General features: G+C 41.8%; 1 protein-coding gene across 2 annotated transcripts in view; it reads left to right on the plus strand.

Moving 5' to 3' along the window:
• TNKS (tankyrase) overlaps positions 1-18,147 on the plus strand; it is a 210,998-nt gene extending 192,851 nt beyond the window's left edge. The window contains exons 21-27 of one of the 2 annotated variants that reach the window (XM_040643271.1): positions 64-184; positions 1,358-1,455; positions 3,206-3,280; positions 4,174-4,279; positions 5,043-5,229; positions 7,987-8,143; positions 11,738-18,147. In XM_040643271.1, the coding sequence (XP_040499205.1) occupies positions 64-184; positions 1,358-1,455; positions 3,206-3,280; positions 4,174-4,279; positions 5,043-5,229; positions 7,987-8,143; positions 11,738-11,824 (831 nt within the window). In that variant the 3' untranslated portion in view covers positions 11,825-18,147. Of the gene's footprint in view, positions 1-63; positions 185-1,357; positions 1,456-3,205; positions 3,281-4,173; positions 4,280-5,042; positions 5,230-7,986; positions 9,985-11,737 lie in introns of those variants that run through there. The other variant, XM_040643270.1, reaches the window with a different exon arrangement.
• Positions 18,148-21,280: the final 3,133 nt, after the last annotated feature.

The raw sequence follows: 21,280 nt of genomic DNA on the forward strand, positions 1-21,280 counted from the left end.
ACACATGGAAGAACTGAGGAACTGTTAAAGATCAAGCAATTCATTTTGTTCCATTTTTTTCAGATTACACTAGATGTACTGGCTGATATGGGCCATGAGGAGTTGAAAGAAATCGGCATCAATGCATACGGACACCGCCATAAATTAATCAAAGGAGTAGAAAGACTATTGGGTGGACAACAAGGTAAGCTATTTGGGAAAATAAATAAACCTCAGAAATTAGTGGGGCAAGTAAGTTGTCAGGGCTGGCATTTGAGCTAAGTGGTCTGAACCCAGAGCTCATACGAGAGGACGTGTAGCACGTCCTCCCAGCCTCTTCACCCCCCTCCCCAACACTTTATACCCTGAATCTCTCTGGAATCCACACTTCTGTCCTTTCCCACTGCTGTTGAGTCCAGTACGGGTCACCTAATCCAGGCCACCGTATCTCTCCCCTGGACTGTCACAACCACCTTCCAGCTTATCTCCGATCCTCACCTTTGCCGCCCCTGCCCCCGCCCTGTACCTGCCCTGCACTGCTCCCAGAAGACTCTTTTCAAAATGACTCTATGATCATATCAGTCCATTGCTTAAAACCTTTCAATAGAATCCTGTTGCTTTTTAGGATAAAATCAGACATTTGTAACATGGCTTTGCATAATCTGACCTCTTTCTCTGACCTCATCCTGAACCTTTCTCCCCTGCCACAACTGGCAGCTCAGGCTTTTTTCTACTGTACTTTGCTGTTACAAGCCTCCTGTCTTTCCCCCTTGTCGGCCTCCACGTTTATCATGTCTGTGTATACCACAAGTGCTTTCACAATAGGAAAGCAAAGGGAAAGGAGGGGAAAAACTTGAATTAGTCACTGCAGAGCCAATAAAATCACAAGAGTAACATGAAACTAAATGTTAGCAGTTTTTGAGCTTAAGTCTTGCTTATTTATCTGCATTAAGTTAAAAAGGCAATGAAATTAACAAGAATAATCTATTTTAAACTTATTATGAGTGGCCATTGCAAGTCGTCTCACAGAGTTTTTGTAGGATAATTCTTAGATTTTAGACCTGACTGCATTGTGATTACAGTGTGTTTCTCTTTTGTATAGACATAGTTTCATATATGTTTATAACTGAATTCAGTTCAACAAGTAATTGTTGAGCCCTGCTGGGGAACTCTGTAAGAACAGATATAATTGATCCCCAAGCCCCTCTATTACTTCTCTTGTCTTTGGATGTACTTGTTCAATATAACTTTATATATTGGGGTCATGTTGCAAATAATTTAGACTTGTTCCAAAATATCAATTATTTATAACAAACTTTTCCCTAAAATTGAGCCTGAATAGTGTGGACTTCAATACATTAATTTTTCTTTCCTACAGGCACCAATCCTTATTTGACTTTTCACTGTGTTAATCAGGGAACTATTTTGCTGGATCTTGCTCCAGAGGATAAGGAATATCAGTCAGTGGAAGAAGAGGTAATGTACATCAGAATTTTTAATTCTCTTTTCATGAAATCTGTGGTTAAGCCTGTGTTTTCAGTAGAGGGAAGCTTGTCTTACAATGACTTAGGGTCACTCACCTGTCTGTCATTCTAACTGCCATAGCTATTGTGGTGGCATAGCCCAAATTCAGGAAGGACTGTGAATCAGGACTCCGCCAACAGTGTTTCACATCAGAAGCCTAGGGTTTCATGGGGGCGCCTGGGTGGCTCAGTCATTAAGCATCTGCCTTCGGCCCAGCGTCTGCCTTCACCCCAGGGTGTGACCCAGGGTCCTGGGATTGAGCCCTGCATTGGGCTTCCTGCTCTACTGGGAGCCTGCTTCTTCCTCTCCCACTCCCCCTGCTTGTGTTCCCTCTCTCTCTCTCTTGCTGTCTCTCTCTCTGTCAAATAAATAAATAAAATCTTTAAAAAAAAAAAAAAAAAGAAGCCTAGGGTTTCAGTGGGTGGGCCACAGATGTCTTTTCATCCTTGAGACTTTCTTGAAACTAGGCAAGTAGGAACCGTATTAGAACTGTTTTCTTGTGTGAAAAATCACAGGAAGTGAGAATCTTGCCTCACAAATAGCAAATACCTTCTTGTTTTTATTTTCATGCAAAGTTATAAAATGTGACTATAAAATAATATGGTTACTTTTCATGTTTGCTTATGAAATCTGCCTCGTAACTCGGGTCACCTTTCCTGTCGTCAGTCACTGTGGTAAAGCACCGGAGTAGGGCTGTGGATGACATCCTGCCAGATGACGCCATAGAAATTCCCTCCCTCCTGCTGGCTGCTGCCTCATTTCTTACGCACGATAAACAAAGTGCCTAATGGTATTATCACAGTAAATAAGCCGCCTAACTAATTCCATTATTTTGCAGAAAAAGGCCTTTTCATTAGAGCTCACATTATTCTTATGGTGGGAAGTCAGGACCCTTACCTCAGGGTGGGTATTCAGCTCCTGCCCAGCCAGTCCATCAGGGAAGCATCACATCTTCCAGCAGCTTCCAGCCTAACCATTCTCTTAGTGGTTAGCAAATTTGGATAATAATATCCAAAATGTGATGAATAACTTTGCAAATAGAGTGGTAAGATAGAGAATGAACTCTTTTGAGTCAATTCTATGAGAAACTTGGGTCTTTAAAACATTTTACTTTTCCATAATTCTTTTGAATTTGGAGAGCAGATGAAGAATGAGTGCTGTTCAGAAGAAAGTTATTCCGCTTAGTTACATGGCATATCCAGCCTCGCCTGGTCTGCAGAGATGGAGATAATAAGGACTGTTTCACCCAGGGAACCAAAGTTTATTGATTTTTTTAAAATTCTTTGTGTTTATTTGAGCATTTGTTTAATGAGTATTCATGAAACATGAGGAGTTTAAGTTTGACTTAATCCCAGTGTTGCTTTTCATTCTCAATAACATAAAATAGTAATGTAGATGACTTAAGGTGATGTTTCATTTCTGTGTTTCCCCATTGTGCTTACAGGAAAGTCTTTCAAAGTTTTTACTAGAAAATAAAGAGAAAATGGAGAAGTTTAATATTTATGTCATGACTATTTTCTCATCAGAAATACCCACTAAACGGTGTTGAACCATTTATAGTCAACTCCTACTTAATTATTAGCGCTGAGTCTGAGACTCATCAGTAAAACAGAGTAACAGAAGTGAAATTTGAAAACAGAGGAAAGTCTTTAGAATTATATACTGGCAGAGTTTCAGAAAGTTACTTTATTTTGTCTTGTAGATGCAAAGTACGATTCGAGAACACAGAGATGGTGGTAATGCCGGTGGCATCTTCAACAGATACAATGTCATTCGAGTAAGTCTTTAAAATTTCAGGGTGAAAATTGGATTGCAAGGCGTATCTGAAAATCAAATATAGACAATGAAAAATTTTTTCTAAACGTCCTATTTTTAAACTGTCAAGATAATCAGCCATCTGCTGCCTGGCAGTCAGGTATCACCTTCCTCTAATCCCTTAAGACCATACTTCACCAGAAACAGAGACCGGGTGGAAACAGGAAAGCTACCGACAGAAGGCTCGATCTGCTGGGGTTGGTGGTACACATATGGTGATGAGACCCAGCTCACCCACAGATTCAGACCAGAGCTGACAGAAATTTTTATCACCACTTCCGAGTAGCATTGAGGGCCTAGATTTTCAGTCTGAGTCAGTGATTACATCAATATATCTGATATATGTGTCTGCATGTATCTCTTAATCTCAGTATCTTTATAATATGGGCTAGATGTGCCTTTTCCAACGGAGTATCATAAAGTTGAATAAAATCTGTTGAGAACTGGCTTAACCCTTGGAAGTTACACCAGTGCCTATCAGAATTCCCTGGAGAGCTTTTAGAGAGCTTCTAGAAGAATGTAGATTTATAGGCCCCCGTATCCTAACATTCAGCAAGTCTGGGAGGAATCTAGGAAGACCTTTCTCTTTTCTTTAATTCCTCAGGTGATTTTGAGGTACAACCAGGTCTAGTGTAAAGTAACAAAAGCCGTAACTGAAAACTTGGTCACTAAAAGCCAGAACATTAACTTTGGTTACACTGCTCTGGCAGCTTTATCATTTTTAAATAATGTTTTAAGCAAACAAAAACCAAGAATTGAACCTTTCTCAAAGAAAGCATACTTTTTAGTTCAAATTACAAAATGGCAGTTAACATTCATTTCACTAATTTGCTTCTCTCTTCCTCATCCGTAAAGATTCAAAAAGTCGTCAACAAGAAGTTGCGGGAACGATTCTGTCACAGACAGAAGGAAGTATCTGAGGAGAATCACAACCATCACAACGAGCGCATGTTATTTCACGGTGAGCAGCACGGCCGTCACCGTCTCTTGGGCTTTTGCAAACGCCAGTAGAGTGGAAAGCCTGTGTTACTGATTATATTAGTGTTGGGCCAAAAATGGTTTGTTTGGATTTTTTTTTAATTATGCATTGGTACAGTTTGCTAATGCATTGCTTGTTAGTACAGGCTTTCCAGGGCGTGCAGAATGAGAAGAACTTATCTGTAATGGTTTCGGAACTTGTATTGCCAGATGAGCCATCTAGATAGTAAAATATTTTTATTACAGTTTAGTGTAATTGTTTCAGTTTATCAGATTATCTGTTATTGTGTGAAGTAAGTGTCTGTATTTTTAAAGCCACAGGGGCTTTGCTATCTTTTTTTTAGAGAGGCAAGAGTGGGTTGGAGGGGTAGAGGGAGAGAAAGAATCCTAAGCAGGCTCCATGCCCAGCATGTAACCTGACGTGGGGCTCCGTCTCAACCCTGAGATCATGACCTGAGCTGAAATCAAGAGTTGGATGCTTAACCAGCTGAGCCACCCAGGTTCCCCTTTACTTTGCTATCTAAAATCTGATGCCATCTGCAAAATCCATATTACATCTTTGTTTGGCAAAGACTAGGTCCCTCCTAAGATTCCATTACAAGAAATAATTTATGTATGGTAGACCATCTTACTTCATTTATACATTATTAATAACTTAATATTAACCTGCCAAGTGCAAATAGTTTGCAGCTAATTGAGGTTCTAGAGAAGTATTCAAACTGATCTTTCTGTGTTTCTGTTTTTAGGTTCTCCTTTCATTAATGCCATTATTCATAAAGGGTTTGATGAGCGACATGCATACATAGGAGGAATGTTTGGTGCCGGGATTTATTTTGCTGAAAACTCCTCCAAAAGCAACCAGTATGTTTATGGGATTGGAGGAGGCACAGGCTGCCCCACACATAAAGATCGGTCATGCTACATATGTCACAGGTGAGCATCCTGTCTTTGTGGTTGCTGTCCTCAGGTCAGGAGCCCGATCATTTCCTCAGGCTCTGCAGAAGTCAGTGCTTTTCCTCAGTGTTACTCATAGTGAGTCACACAGGTTTGGGGATGGGAATAGCTGATCAGCCTCTACCCTCCTAGGAGAAGTGACAGCAGAGCTAATAGCAGTGCTAGTAAAAACCAGATACATGTCAGCCAGTCATAGGTTACAATGAAACTCCCTCCATCTTGACTTTCTCCCTGAGCTCCCCTTGCCTTGCTTCAGAGTCAGAAAAAGAAGAGGTTGAGAATTATTTCTGTTGAAGAACCTCTAGCTTTAGAACATTTGTACTAAGACACACAACTTTTAATTTGTTTCTGATGTTTTTAGCGGTGTTTTAAGGCAGGACATATAGCCTTGAGAAGTCCAATTTCAGAATACTAACTTTGGATTTAATAGTAAGCAGATGAATGTTAGCTTTTTAAATAGAGTTTTAAAACTCAGATTCGAGAGAATAACAGTATACTCTCTGAAGGCAGTGAAAAAAATACGAAAGAATTGTACATTACAAAGATTGCAGTTGATTGTATTTTTCTTTAACCAGATGGAAAGTCGGAGATCTTGTAATTCAGGGGAAACCCCAAAAAGACCCAGATAGCCTCGAAATTCGTTATCGTTGTTGACCTTAAAACTTCCTGTTCTCTGTTACTTTATGAAAATATTACAGCCATCAGCAGTTCTAGGATGGTTGCGGTATGTCCAGAAAGAACCTTCTTTCTAGGAAGGCCGTCGTGGTTAATAACACATGAACGTTCCCATGGATATGTAACATGCAAAAACTCTTCGTTGCTGCAGACCTATCCTAAATAAGCCATAAAAGTGAACCTAGATGAAGATTAACAGTTGCCTGCTACAGTTAGACATACAAAGCCAGGATTTCCTAGGAAACAGCCTGAAGCAAAAGCTTCTGTACTAGAGCTTTCTTGGCAAGTGCAATACCAGGGAAGCAGGAATGAGGGCATGAAGAGAAGTGAGGTGGAGAAGGAGGTACGTCAGTGAGTTGGCCTGTTTCATGACAAGTGTGGTCGTTTGCTCAGCCATGAGACGTCTTCAGAGAGGCTATGTGAACTCATACGTCTCGGAGTAGTGCATTGTGGGAGACCAGAGCTGAATTGACCTGCCGGCTCCTGTCTGGCGCTGGTCACCATTGGCCCCACAGGGCACTGGTATCCTCCCATTTGGGGCTGTTGCATCTGCAGAATGCAGCACAATGCACAAGGCTAGCCAGTCAGCGAGCAGAAGCCAGTACTTTCCACCAGCCCGTCTGCTGCCCACAGCTTCCTGGGCCGGTCCTGCATCTTCTCCCGCCCCCACAGCAACAGGGAAGTTCAGGGGCAGGAAGAGAAGGTAGGAGGCAAGGGCCTGTCAGGTTAAGCTCTGTGTGACACACACGGACTGGGAGTAGCCATGGCAGTGGGCCCAGGGGGCTGAGCGGGCGGGGTCCAGGGACATCATAGTGTGGAGATGGAGCTCGGACGCCTCCCTCTAATGTAGATCAATTGGGGCGCCTGGGCAGCTCAGTCGGCTAAGCGTCCGACTCTTAATTTCTGCTCAGGTCATGATCTCAGAGTCATGAGATCAAGCCCCATGCTGGGCTCCGTGCTGAGTGTGGAGCCTGCTTAAGATTCTCTCTGCTCCCCCTTCTCCTCCCCCGTGTGTGTACTCTCTCACTGTCTCTTAAAAAAAGAAAAAGAAAACTTATCCTCTGGGACCTACAGGAGAATGCAGCTGATTCCAAGCCAGCACCCCACAGGGTCATCAGTAACAGCATGCTAAAAAAGCCAGCCCAGGCAGGACCCAATTATACGGGTCTGGCACAATTTGACTCAGAATAGTATCTCTGGTTCGTTATAATGCAAAGATCACACTAACAAACTATTTGAATAATAACTATTTTACACATTTAACAGTATGACCAGTCTCACTGAGTAGTTAAAATGTTCATAGTTTTATTAAAGTGGCCACGTAAGAAATACTTTAGGCTTTGCAGGCCATATGATCCCTGTCACAGTGACTGACCTCGGCCCTTACAGTGCAGAAGCAGCCACAGAAGACACGTGAATGAATGGGTGGCTGCGTTCCAATAAAATTTTATTTACAAAAATAGGTGGCAAACTAGGGTTAGGCCATAGGCCATCATTTCTCAACCCCTAGTTTATATAAGGCACTTTACTCCCAATCGGCCTCCCTTGTCCTCTGTAATAGTTAACATCTTCCGCAATTGTTTCACCCAAGTAGGCTGATGTCCAGCCATACATTTAAGCTAAGCATTTTTGTATATGGTCCACTTTCATTATGATTTATCTCATCCTGGTTTTTACTTCTTCGTAATGAGTAAACCCCATCTTGATTTCAGATGTTGCTGCCATGTGTGTATTTGCTTTCGTCTCCCCCCGTTCATCCTCACAGAAACTCAGTTTTTGCTAGGATTTCTTTTTTCCCACCAGTCAGAAATTGCCAGGTATTTTCTGTCACCGATTCTGTAATGACCCCCAAACTACTTTAACTATTGCGCCTGCTATTTATGGTAAATCAGGATATCAAATCCTATCCCATCCCATCCCTATTCAGATTCAAAAGTGACATTTTAAATTAGCTTGCCTTGTATTGATTTTTTTTTTTTTTAGAAAATCAATAAACCTAACAGTTCTATCACTCTAAGATTTAATGCTTCCTTCAAAACATTGTTTTCCTTTTTTCTTTAGGCAAATGCTTTTCTGTAGAGTGACCCTTGGAAAATCCTTTCTGCAGTTCAGCACCATGAAAATGGCTCACGCCCCTCCAGGACACCACTCAGTGATTGGGAGACCAAGTGTGAATGGGCTGGCATATGCTGAATATGTCATCTACAGAGGCGAGCAGGTGTGGTACCCGTCAAGTCAGCCTAAGCAAGCTCCTGAACATGTCCGTGCAGAGAGCAAAGAGCAGCTTCCCTTTAAGGAATTTTCTTTATGGGCGTACTCGCCACGGGCTGGTCTCATGAGTTGAATCGCTGTATTTCTGATCATGGCACTTAACACAGAACAGTAGCTTTCTGAGTCGTAACACTGTAGCACATTAAATTCCTGCCAGCTGCTTGAGGCTCCAAAGTAAAATTGTCAACAAGCAGGAAGACCTGCTATCATTTTTCAACCCAGCCCTTAGCTCTCACAGTACCACTAAATGCCTGTCGATTGATCTAGAAACAAAGATCAGTTTGTCTGAAATTAATTGAATTTCAAATGGATTCCTTGACTACTCTGATGGAGAAGAGGAAAAAAAAAAAAAAAGGAGAAAGCAGGAATTAACTAAGTACAAGTAATATAGGAAAGCAGTATTTTATTATATGCCATCAGTCCTGGACCAGGTAAGGTGTGGAGTAGCCATGGGAAATACACCCAAATCCTGAACTTCCTTTAGTAGATGTGCTGACTGTGGTGCTGGTATGGGCAAAGCAATGAAACTCCTTTAGGTTATTGTAGGATTGAGCAAATGAGTAAATGTGTTGATGTTTGATTTGGGAGCTGGGATTCTCATGGTGGAGGAAGGGACATACAAATCTGCGGTGGGGGGATGGTAAGAATGACTGTAGAGATGGACCGAAATTGGAGGTACTGATAGGAACTCATCATTTCTAATACATGTATGCATGTTTGTGCACCTGTAAATAAATGGATGTTTGGTACGTGTGTAAGAGTATATGTAGGCACATGTATGTATATGAGCATAGATACGCATATATTTCTTAGCACTGTCTCCTGAAAGCAAGGAAACCCCGATAGCAGTGAGCACACCTAGACCTAGCTCTTGGTGTCTAATACCATTCCCCGCCGGAAGGAACCCAAGCTCTTTGGAGAAACAGCTAATTCCAGGGCTGAAGCAGAGTAGGAGCAAGGTGAGCCTGGAAAGTAGTGAAGTACTCACAAAAAGTGGGGGTGGGGGGTCATGTCACAAGGACACAGAGCCAGCAGGGAGGGGCTCCCACCGGCCAAATCGGAAACAGCTTGAACACCAAAATAAATACAGTAATAAATTTTAAACTGCTGGGGAAAAATAGGAGTTCATGATTCTGTAGTGATAACAAATACATAAATGAAGGGGCAAGGAAGGCTTTTGCTTGCAGTAGAAAGCCAAGGGCAGATGAGTAGATGTGGAGGGAGTACTGGATTCGGACAATCATCATCTTGGGACCATTGTGACAAGAATCCTAAATGGATGCTAAATCTAGGAGATAATTTTGATTAAAAAAAGGATATTTGCATGGTCTTCTTATCAACTACAGAGAAGAAAACAGTAATCATACATTGGAGAAAGGGGGCAGTGCCTTGACCAGATAATCAAAATTGACATCACCAATAAGGGACAGAAGTAGAGTGTGTCTCACATATGATACTCTGAGAAGGGCACAACATTGTCTATGCAATATTCCACCCAAGCATGCATAACCTTGGTCTACTCAAAGTGAGGAATGTTCTATTTTTAAAAAATGTGGGAAGACTGGATTCTTCAGAAATGTCATTATGATAAAAGGCAGAGAAAGGCTTTAAAAACTTTCCAGATTAAATGAAAGCCAAGAGACAGGACAACTACAGGTCCTGCCCCCCAGTTGGATCTGGTATTGGGAGAGAAACAACATTATTAAATCGACTGAGAACATTGGAATATGAATGATAGGTATTATATTAAAGTGTTATATCAACATAAAATTATAATGTATAATTACACTTTTTGTCCTTTTTATTCTTGCTGAGACCCCCTCAGGAGGGATTTATCTTTAATGGAGCATAATAATAATGTTAATAGTAATAACTTACACATACTGGATTCTTACTATGTGCCAAACCTGTGTTGAGGTATATTCCCTCTAAACCATCCATAAATGGATGTTGTACTTTGTCGAATGATTTTTCTGCATCTATTGAAATGATCGTATGGTTTTTATCCTTTCTCTTATTAATGTGATGTACCATGTTGATTGGTTTGCAAATTTTGAGCTACCCTTGCAACCCAGGAGTTATTCCCACTTATGGTGCTGAATGACTTTTTAAATGTATTGTTGGATTCAGTTTACTAGTATTTTGTTGTGTTTGTTTTGTTTTGTTTTGTAGAAGCCATATATAAATGAAATCATATGGTATCTTTCTCTCTGACTCACTTCACTTAGCAAATACCCTCTAAAGCCATCCACATTGTCACAAATGGCAAGATCTTTTTTTAATGGCTTTGTAACATTCCCTTGTGTGTATATATACATCACACTTTCTTTATCCATTCATCTATTTTTATTTAAGATCTTATTTACTTATTTGCCAGAAGGAGAGAGTGAGCACAAGCAGGGGGAGCGACAGGCGGAAGCAGTCAGAGGGAGAAACAGGCTCCCCGCTGAGCAAGGAACCCGATGTGGGGCTCGATCCCAGGACCCTGGGATCATGACCTGAGCCAAAGGCAGACGCTTAACCGACTGAGCCACCCAGGAGCCCTATCCATTCATCTACTGATGGACACTTGGGTTGTTTCTCCCTTGGCTACTGTAAATAATGCTGCAGTGGACAACAGAGACGTTCATGTATCTTTTTCAAGTCCAGTTTTTTTATCCTTTATTCTTTTTATTCTCTTACTCCATATCTATATGCAAGTAATTTGTAAGTCAGCATTCAGCAAATCATTTTTGGACCCCAAAACACTTACCTCACCAAAGAATACTAGTTTCCAATCACAGACCACTCTGAAATACTGCATCTAGTTGTATCATTATATTATATTTAGGGTTGAAAAATTGTTATGTACATGGTTTTAAGGGGTTTTTTGCCCCCCACCCAGTTGTCTTGGGTAGTGATTTCCTCTAAGAAATATTCTTTCCGTTCCAGATACGGAGCCTTTCATTTCACATACTGCAGAGGCCAAAGAGACAGCAAATAAATGGGGTGAAGAGTCTCCATCTGAACCATTATGTTATCAGTGAAAGTGGCCTTTTATTAGTCATCTTTTGAAAATGATCTCCAAACTGTTCCAAGTTACTGGTGACTCCGCAAGCCTCACCCTTCCACCTTCAGTGGGTCATATTTGGGAGTAATTAATTTGAAATTGGTTCAGCCAGATTTCTCTTTCATTTAACAAACTTTTATTAAACATATGCTATGTGACAGCCCTGTGTCAGGTGAGGTGGAAAGGAGAGAGGTCCTCTCCTGCCCTAGTTTTCCCACTAAGGGCATGTGCACGAAGGATGAACGCAGTACTTCAGAGTGCTCAGGGTGGAAATAACATTACAACAGTTCTCTAGATTATCGGGTCTAGACTTGATTATATGCAAGATACAGGTATACCTCGCATGTGTGTTGTCTAGGCACCTATTAACTGGCCGGCCTGCGCAGGCTCTTCGGTATTATAGAATATTGATGAGGACCAATAGCCTCTGAGCCTTCGCTTAATACTGTACCTGCCAAAGGAGTGATTTGCTTTTCTTGCGGTCCTTCGCAGGCGTACCCAGAGTATCTCATCACATACCAGATCATGAAGCCAGAAGCCCCCGCACAAACTGCCACAGCCGCCGAGCAGAAGACCTAGTGAACGCCCACTGGGAAAGGCCACATCGGATCTAAACGTGGGACTGGATGACGGTGGATTGTTTCCAACAAAATCAATATTCCGTAAATCCCTGACAGCCTAGAAAGCAGCTGTCTGTCTTTTATAAAGCATCGCTATAGTGATGAATATAGTATGAGTAACTGATACATACTCAACTGCTACTGTTCTCTTTGAGGAAATGTTTACAGGGGCGGCCTTTTACCATATCTCAGGCTCATTTGCATTGCAACTGCCCATTTCTAAAACAAGATTGCTTTGATCTAGGCTTGGAAATGGAAAAAAAAAAAAAAACCATAACCAGTACTTTCCCAAATTTCACACTTCACGCACTACATTTGCTTTGTCCCACATGGCACGTGTATGTAACAAACGTACACGTAGGCTCATTTTTAATTTTTTCTAAACATGCATCATTGTCTTTTTTTCTTTTCATTTTTTTGTTTACTTTGAAAATGAGCCAGAGCCTTCTTGAGGATATTTTGCACAAAGTCACACTGACTAAAATCATTAGCGATTCAACCCAAGCTTCTGGCTGAGCAAGACTTAGTTTCCCCTTTTTTTTTCACTTGGATTTCTTTTGTATCCGTACTTCTTATCACTGTAAATTGGGACAGGAAGGAAAAATATCACGTTTTAGTTTCCTTTTATGAATTGGCCAGTCTTACCAGGGAAAGGCACAAAGGTCAGCCTGACTGAGGAGCTCCCAAGTTCAGAGAAGTCAAAGCCGCTGAGGGCCCCCCGCTCTTCCCAGTTGCAGCCTGCCCCGGAGGCGTTCAGGACGGTGCCGGAGACCCCAGAAGCGCGCGGCCGGGGAAAGGGTGGAGTGAGGGGTCCGGTGTTCATGAAACACAGAGCAAGGGCCGGGGGGGGGGGGGGGGAGGAACAGCGCTGAGACGAGCGGGGAGCATGTGGTTCCGAGACCACAGCAGGAAAGGAGGGCCTTGCAGGGCCTGCTCGAAAAGTGCGTCTCTCTACCTGAGCCCTACCACCGGCTAGTCGCCCCCAACAGTAACTGCCTTACTGCCAAATTCAGTGGAATTACTGTACTTCGTTAGAGCCACAGTGATCTTTATTGTCTCCAGTTTAGAAGGCTAGGATTCAGACCCTCTTTAGTAAGTAGATATGCAAGAACTTGGGTGTTGGCTCCAGATTTGGGGTTTATTTGGAGTGAGGTGCTTCAGATAGTTTCTGTAGGTCCCAGCACTACATTTTCGAACCATTTCTTCAAGAAGAACAAAAACTGAAACCAAAGCTCGTTCAGTTATTTTTGTGAAGGAAGGTGGAGAAATCCTATACTGTTTCTTCAGGACACTGCTGTTTCGTTTTGCGTGTTTTGATCAATTTTTGCCCGGTGCACACTGACGCTTGTGAAAGATGATCCATTACACAGCTCACACTTGCCCTTTGCACCTGAACCGGATGGTGAATTGACTGCATTAATTTATTTACTTTGACGTGCTGTGCATCTACTCAGCTTTGAAGCAAAAATAACGTAAATGTGGTTTAAAAAAAAAAAAAAAAGGAAAACAGTGTAATGCAAACTTGCCATTTCGACGTAAAGTTCCAAAACCTAATTCGTGTTTTAATGCAGGCTGATTAAGCCGTGACCTCATTTAATCTCCTAAAGGAAAATAAAATGGTGACATGCAAACATTCTAGAATAGGCTCTTAAAATATACATTTAGCTTTCTTTTTGGCTTGAGTCCAACGCTAGAACTAGGCCTCGGGAACTAGTTTGAGTTTTCTAGCAGAATCTTGCATGGGTCCTCGACATGAAATCAAGAATTAGCCTCAGTTGTTGCTTCTATTGAAGTTTTAGTGACCCAAGCTGGGTGTTTGTGTCTTGGCTACTTGTTTAATAGCACTAGAATTCCATACGAAGCTTCGGAGTTTCATATTTGTTAAGAGGGCTTTGTTTCCTCCTTCCCTTCTTTTTTGCTTTTTGTGTGTGTGTGTAGTAATGGGTTGAAGAAATGGCATCTGTATAGTTTTTAGTAGCTGTGAAAGTGTATGTTACTTGCCTCCCCACTTAGGTATAGTTTAAAACGGTAAACACAGCTGTGATTCTTAGTTCCATAAAAGGGGGAATATGGGATAGATCTCAAAGCTTTATAGCTTTATTAAAAAGATAAGCCACTATTCGACTGTGCTTATATGTCGTTTCCATCATACTAACTATATGAATGGGTGTTTTAAACTTCGGCCTTACACCTGAGAAGTTAAACTGTGGTTCAGTATTCAAACTGCCGATGTTACGCATCTGATGTGTGTGCCGAGTAAAGGTACCGTGTAAGGAAGACGTGTGCAGTGCTTCTTGTCTTGTAACGATTTGTGTGTATAGTAGTTATTGGAAGAATGTGTATATATTATTCATCTGCTAAAGAGAATGGGTTAATTGATATTTCACAGGAGCCAAATACATTTTTTCAAAACTTGAAAACCAAAGGTCATCACGAGTGCCCACAAGTTAGCAAAAGTTGATTACATTTGGAACTTCCATCTATACCAGTGTGAAAAACCCTTTGGAATATAAAAGTATGGCATTAACTTAGGCCAAAATCCACGTAATTTCTTGTGTATGCACTGTATAGAGCACGAGCAAGTTGAGGAGTTCCAATATGGCCTCCCCTGCAATGGCCCGTGTGTTTCCCAAACCAAATGGAGAGAGAATCTGGACACCTCCACCAGCTTTACTGCAGTTCTAAAATCAGATCTTCTAGACCCGATGGTTCCAGTTTACTGGGTAGTGCCCGCTGGGTTCTTGAGTCCCCAATTAAGCATAAGTTAAGTGCTCTGGGCTAGACGCTTTCTCCTTCTACTTGGCCTCCTTCCCTTTTCCCCAGGTTGCTAGTCTGGAATTCTAATTAGCTCCAGTAGTTACCTTTGACCCCCTTCATTTTCCTCCTTTCTTCATCTTGAGTCTTGCTAAAGGAGACTGTACCTCTGTTTCCATATCACAACCAGAACCGGGTATTAGGCCTCATGTGCTCTGCTCCAAAGATTCTGCCAATTTGTTAACAAATGACAGCATGGAAACCAGAGTTTTACTTCTATGCAAAATAACAGCAGTACAACCAGGATTCTTATTTACCTTTTCCTTCTTAGAATTTGGCATTTCTAGCTTTCCAGTAACATAAATAGATTAAATAATAGGATGTTTTCATGACGGCATCCTTGCACTCCTTGACCTTGATGTCAGCGGCTAGACTAATTTCCCTTTGCTCTCAAAATAGCAAAGTGCACTGATACATACAGAGAAATGCCTGAATAGGGCAAATAAAGTACTATAGGTTAATATTCTATTATTATAGTCTTTATACAAAAAATAACACTTCAGTGTGCACTCGAAGAGCAGTAGAATGCAATAAGTCGCCTAGGTTTTTCTTTATTTCAGTACATCTGCCAGCTGCACAAGGGTTATTGGCCATTGCTCACCGCCCCCCCTTTCTAAACGCGTGCGCTCTTCGGATTCCTCAAAACAGCCTTGCAAACAGAAATGGTGTTTGTTTCCAAGCACCTTGCCTCCACTGTGGCCAAAACCCACTTGTACGATAATGTGTGACAGCCTTCTTGCTGTGATTTTTGTTGGGCACTTATCTTCCATAGAGCTGTAGACTTTAGTCGTTCAGGGAACACTCAAAACTGACATTAAAGGTAGGGTTTCATGTGTCAGAAATTTTACTGAAAAGACTAAACTTAAACTTGTCCGATGTCAACTAAATGACAGAAAAATGAAAAGAAAGTTAATTGTGAAGGTAATATTTGAGCTTTGGTTGGACACTTCTAGCATATGACTAGGAAATGCTTTTTTTTAAAAACCACCCTAAAAAGTAAGGCATCTTCAGATACCTTGTGCATTCTGAAATTAATAGACAATTAAATGTTTCTTCTTAAGAAAGCCTTAACTATGGCAGAAACTTTTTAACCTTTTATAGCCTAATAACTAAAAAGTTGTAGTTCCATTCCTTAGTGTTTGAAAGGTGTCCGTGAGTTGGGCGCGTCTCCACGTAGGTCACAGCCATGAAGCTGGTGTGATGAGGGTCTGTTTCATAAGTAGTGCTCCCTTACATGCTAGGGAGCGGATCTAATCAATCTCTCCCGATTTCTCTATGTCTGAAATTCCTCAGCTATCAGATATTCTAGTTTAAAGAAATGCTAGCAAGATTTCAAAGCCTAGTCAGTGTTGGGGGCGGGGGGAACCAGCAGCATCTCATAAAGATACCCTGTGGGATCTCAGTGTTGCCCACACTGTTTTTTAATCACTTGAAATTATAAGCCATGGTTCTGAGCGAAGGGCAGTAGGAAGCGCTGGGTTTTATACCCTCCAAGACCAAACCCGCTCATGGTGTGACCAGTTATACGTCGAGGGCCCCGCCTCCTTTGAAATAACACACCGCCCAGATGATTGCATTTGCACTCTTCCTTCATTCACATTTTCTCTTCTGCTTTACGCTTTTCACACCCATCCTACCACTCATTTTTTCAAGCAGATTTCTAATGCTCCACAATTCAGATTGTTTTGCTACTTTGTACCTGTCTCCGCACTAATGCAGGCAGCCCTGAAAACCCTTTCTTGATTCAGAGTGTTTGCAAAGAAATGCAGTTAAACTCTGCCAGTGGGGTGTCTCACACACTCCCACGCCCCTCCCCAGGGTTCAGGACGAGAAGCTAGGAAACACAACAGTACAAACAGAACCAAAATCTTTGAGGCTAATAGCCTCGACCTAGAAGATGACCTTGACCCCATAACCATTGTATTCATTACACAAAATATTTAAAGTCTTCATGTGCATATAACACCTGCTTCTGCTTCCATCGTTTCAAGCTCATTGGTCTTTGTGGCGGTCGTATTTGTCTTTGATAGCTACAAACTGAAAAGGTACTTTTATCAACAAGGTTTCTCAAAAACACTTACAAAACCAGCTTTGAGGAAATCTAGAATGTTTCCTGGCAACAGCATTTGGAGTACTAATCATATTTTCCCGTTGTGATGTTGGTCTGTGTGAGTAACCCATCGTAGTGACTCTTTGGCTCATTATTGGTGGTGTTTTTATTTTTAGTCTCTGTGTGACCCACCAGTGGCAGGGGGTTCCGATCCCCTCTCTTTGCTTTGTTGCATATGTCTGTTTGTAGGATTGCCAGATGAAATACAAGACACCCAGTTACATTTGAATTTTAGATGAATAATTTGTTAGCTTAAGTATGTTTCATGCATTATTTGGCATATATTTATGGTAAAAAAAAAACCTTATTATTTATCTGAAATTCACATGTAACTGAACATCCTGGCTTTTTGCTTTGTTTTACTATATCTGGCAACCCTATCGATTTGGTCATGGGAGATCGCTCACAGCATGTAAATCCTTCTATAGTCATCACTGTCTTTCACGTGGAATGAAAGACCTTTCTTCCCTCGTCCTCTCCTTTCCAAAAGAGGGCGTCAAGGAACTTCACCTGCCTGCTCGGTGGGTTTCTATTTAAGACATCTTTATGATTATATTTAACCTGTAATTGTGCTTTGGCTCAATGTCTAACAGTACTTGTAACTGTTTAATATTCAATAAAAACATTTTTAAAGTATACTGTGTATGGATAGCAGTCAGCTCTGAAGTGTCTTCTTTTCCCTGTTTGTTCATTTCAGCCTGACCAGCCTTAACACAACTGACCTAAAACTCAGAATACAAATAACGACTGTCCCTCTGGTCTTCCTGTTGAGATCTGTCCCGGCAGGGCCTTATCCGCACCTCTCAGCTCGCAGGGGAGTTAGCCAAGTACAGCATGAGAAGCACAGGCTCCTGCTAGAAATAGCTCTAAATAAAGAAAAATTTAAAAAAAATAGAAATAGCTCTGAAATGAAGGGGCATGGGCTCTGGCGGCAGACCTCTCGCCGGTTCCCAGGGCAGCTCGGAGGCCTGCAGACGTAACTGAGCCAACTCGGTCCCTCCACCATTCCCAGCCTGAGACCTACCTCATGCAGTGGGAAGCGTCAAATACTCCGCGCAGCGCCCGGCACATGGTACAAACAACATTGTTTCCTTCCATTCTCCTTTCTCTGTGCTTAGTGACTCATCAGGTAGCAGATTGGAAGCTAGAATTTTATCCATAACTTCTTTGCCAGAGGGAGTGTCAGAGTCACAAGGAGAAAGAATTAAGCACTTGAAAGCATGCTAATAACCCTACAAATAATACCTATCACCGAGCCCTTAGTGTTAGGAGTAAGTTGGACAGTTAGGTAGTCAGGCCAGGGTCCCCAGCAGGAAAATACGGAGTCAGGACAGCTAAAAAAAAAACAAACAAACAAACAGCACTGACGTCCTGTTTTGCATCTTAGGACCGCGCTAGCATTCTGATTTGCAGCCTTTGCAGAAATGACTTCTGCAAAATGTCCTAAAATAAGGCAGTTTACCACAAAGCATTTGTCCCTATCACAGGCAAGGGGCAGTTAGGACATAAGCCCCCCGGTGTCAGCAAAAAAGACCATCCGCACGTTGACATTAATAGGTGGACAGATACATGACCAAAGCCCAGTTTGACACGGCTCAGCACACGCCGGTTGCTTAAGAAAGTTCCACAAAAGAGCTCATAAAAACCCCTAAACTTAGAAACTCTGGCGGCAACCCTCTCGGGCCTCCTCCCTCTCTGGGAGCTTTATCCTTTTGCTCAGTAAACTTTGCTTTGCTGCATACCACCTCTTCGTTCGTCGTCCGGCCTGCCTCTTCCAAGCAGCTTGACCAAGAACCGTGGGCACTAGAGGCAGAGAATTTCTGCAACCTTATAACGAACCAGGTACTTTGTATATACATACATTGTCATTAATAATCCCAATGATCCCACGAAGTAGGAATTTTAATCCCCATTTTACAGATAAACTGAGACTCAAGGAGGTGAAACAGTTTACATAATTTATGTCCCAGAATTCTTCCCAAGTATAGACTTTGGCACCTATTGTTAGGCACCATTCTGAAGTTTTTCAAGTTTCCATGTTTAAGTGGGCATGAAAACCCCGCGGTGACCCTACCTGCTTTTATATTGTCAATGTCTCGTGAGAAGATCAGATTCTAAACGCTGTTAGACTCGGGTTTTCCCTCCGGTTATTGCCAGTGTTAGAAAACGAATTATAGATTGTCTTTTCAATATCTCTTCCTGATAGTTCTTAATTCGTGTATAGAAATGCAACTGATTTCTGTGTGCTAATTTTGTATCCTGTGACTTTACTGAATTCATTTAATTCTAACAGTCTTTTGGCAGAGTCTTTCACAATGACTTTTTAAAATTCAACACCAAAGGCATGATCCACAAAAGAAAGAAACTGATAGGCTAAACTTCATTAAAATTAAAAAAACTTATGCGAAAGACACTGGAGAGATGAGAAGACAAGCTGCAGCCTGGGAGAAAATATTTGCAAAAGACAACATCTGATAAAGTACTGCTATCCAAAAAATACGAAGAGTTCTTAAAAACCCCGTCTTAAGAAATTGAACAAGCCAAATAAAACGTAGGCCTAAGGTCTGAACAGACATCACACCAGAGAAGAGAAACAGATGGCAAGTAAGCCTATGAAAAGAGGTTCCACTGAACAGGTCATTAGGTGAATGCAAACTGAAATAACGAGAAAGCATTACACACCTGTTAGAATGGCCGAAATCCAAAGGCTGGTGAGGACGTGGAGCAACGGGAACGCTCACTCACTGCTGGTGGGAGTGCAAAACAGTACACGCTTTCAAAGTTACTTACACACTCCTAGCCGTCCAGTCCAGCAATTGTACTCCTTGGCATTTAGCCAGAGGAGTTGAAAACCATGTCCACACGAAAACCTGCACACAGGTGTCGATAGCTCCTTTACTCGGAACTGCACCAGCTCAGAAGCAACCAAGATGTCCTTCAGCAGGTAAACAAGCTGCATCATAGGCAGACAATGGGATATGATTCAGCCCTAAAAAGGCACAAGCTGCCAGGCCATGAAGAGACATGGAGGAAACTTGCGTGCATATCACTAAGTGAAAGAAACCAGTCTGAAAAGGCTACACACTGGGTGATTCTAACTATATGACATTCGGGGAAAGGCAAAACTATGGAGGCAGATGGAAGATCAGCGAATGCCAGGGGTTAGGTGGGAAGAGAGGGGTAAATAGGTGGAACAGATTTGTAGAGCAATGCAGATACCCGAGGATATTGTGATGGTGGACATGTGTCATTATACAGTTGTCCAAACCCATGGAATGAACAGCACCCAAGAGCGAACCCGGATGAGGGGCGCCTGGGTGGCTCCGTCGGTGAAACGTCTGCCTTCGCCTCAGGTCCTGATCCCGGGGTCCTGGGATTGAGCCCCACATCTGGCTCCCTGTTCAGAGGGGAGCCTACTTCTCTCTTCCCCTCTGCCTGCTGCTCCCCCTGCTTGCACATGCTCTCAAATAATTAATTAATTAATTAATTAATAATAAATAAATAAAATAGTGAACCTGGATGTAAACTCTGGACTTTGGGTGATGAGAGTGTGTCAGCGTGGCTTCACCCACTAACAAATATGCCGCTCTGGTGGGGGATGCTGACCATGGGGGAGGCCACACATGTGGGGACAAGGCAGATATGGCAAATCTCTGTACCGTCCAGTTTTGCTCTAAATCTAAAACTGTTAAAAATTCAGTCTATTTTGAGAGAGAGAGAGAGGGATGAGGATAGAAATGTGGTCTGGCAAAGTATAGATAGATTGCTCCATAGAGAGATGAAAGATGGATAGATAGGCTTTCTCCTTTAATAGAGATAGGAAACCTAGAGAGCACATGAAGAAATAAATACTAAATAAAAATAGTTAATTTTGACCTAACTCCTTTGACTTTAAGGAGGTGATTAGAGTAAACATATATTCAAGAATCCTAGTATTTTCAATTAGTTTGAAACTGGGGAGAACAAAGGGGAAAAGCAGAAAATTCTTTGTTTCCTCCACTTTGGACTCGGAGCTGGATTCTATAGATCAGTGCTCCAAAGTTGAGACCCAGGAGGATTATGAGGAAAAGGGAACAGTAAGCCAGACGTGCTCTTCTCCCATGGGTCCACCAGCGTATTACGGTAAAATACAAGGGATGGTCCTTCTCAGAGGTGGGGACCCAGCCACAGAGCGAGCGGCTTTGTTCTCTAAATAGTCTCTAACGTAAGGCAAAATAAAAAAAATTAATTAAAAAAAAATAAAGTCAGGCAGGATAGTATATACCGAAGAGAACTGAAAGCAGGGACTCAAAATAGGTATTTGTTTAAAAAAAAAAAAAAACACACTATTATAAGCAAAGACAAACGGAAATGTTTGCAATTCATACTATGGACAAGGGGCTAATCTCTTTCATACAGAACAGAGTTCCTGAAAATCTGTAAGATAAAGACAATCAGTTGTGAACACACAGTTCATAGAAAAAAATACAAATGGTTCTTGAATACGTAAGT

This window comes from Ursus maritimus, unplaced genomic scaffold (assembly GCF_017311325.1).
Source record: "Ursus maritimus isolate PB19 unplaced genomic scaffold, ASM1731132v1 scaffold_28, whole genome shotgun sequence".
NCBI classification, from domain to species: Eukaryota; Metazoa; Chordata; class Mammalia; order Carnivora; family Ursidae; genus Ursus; species Ursus maritimus.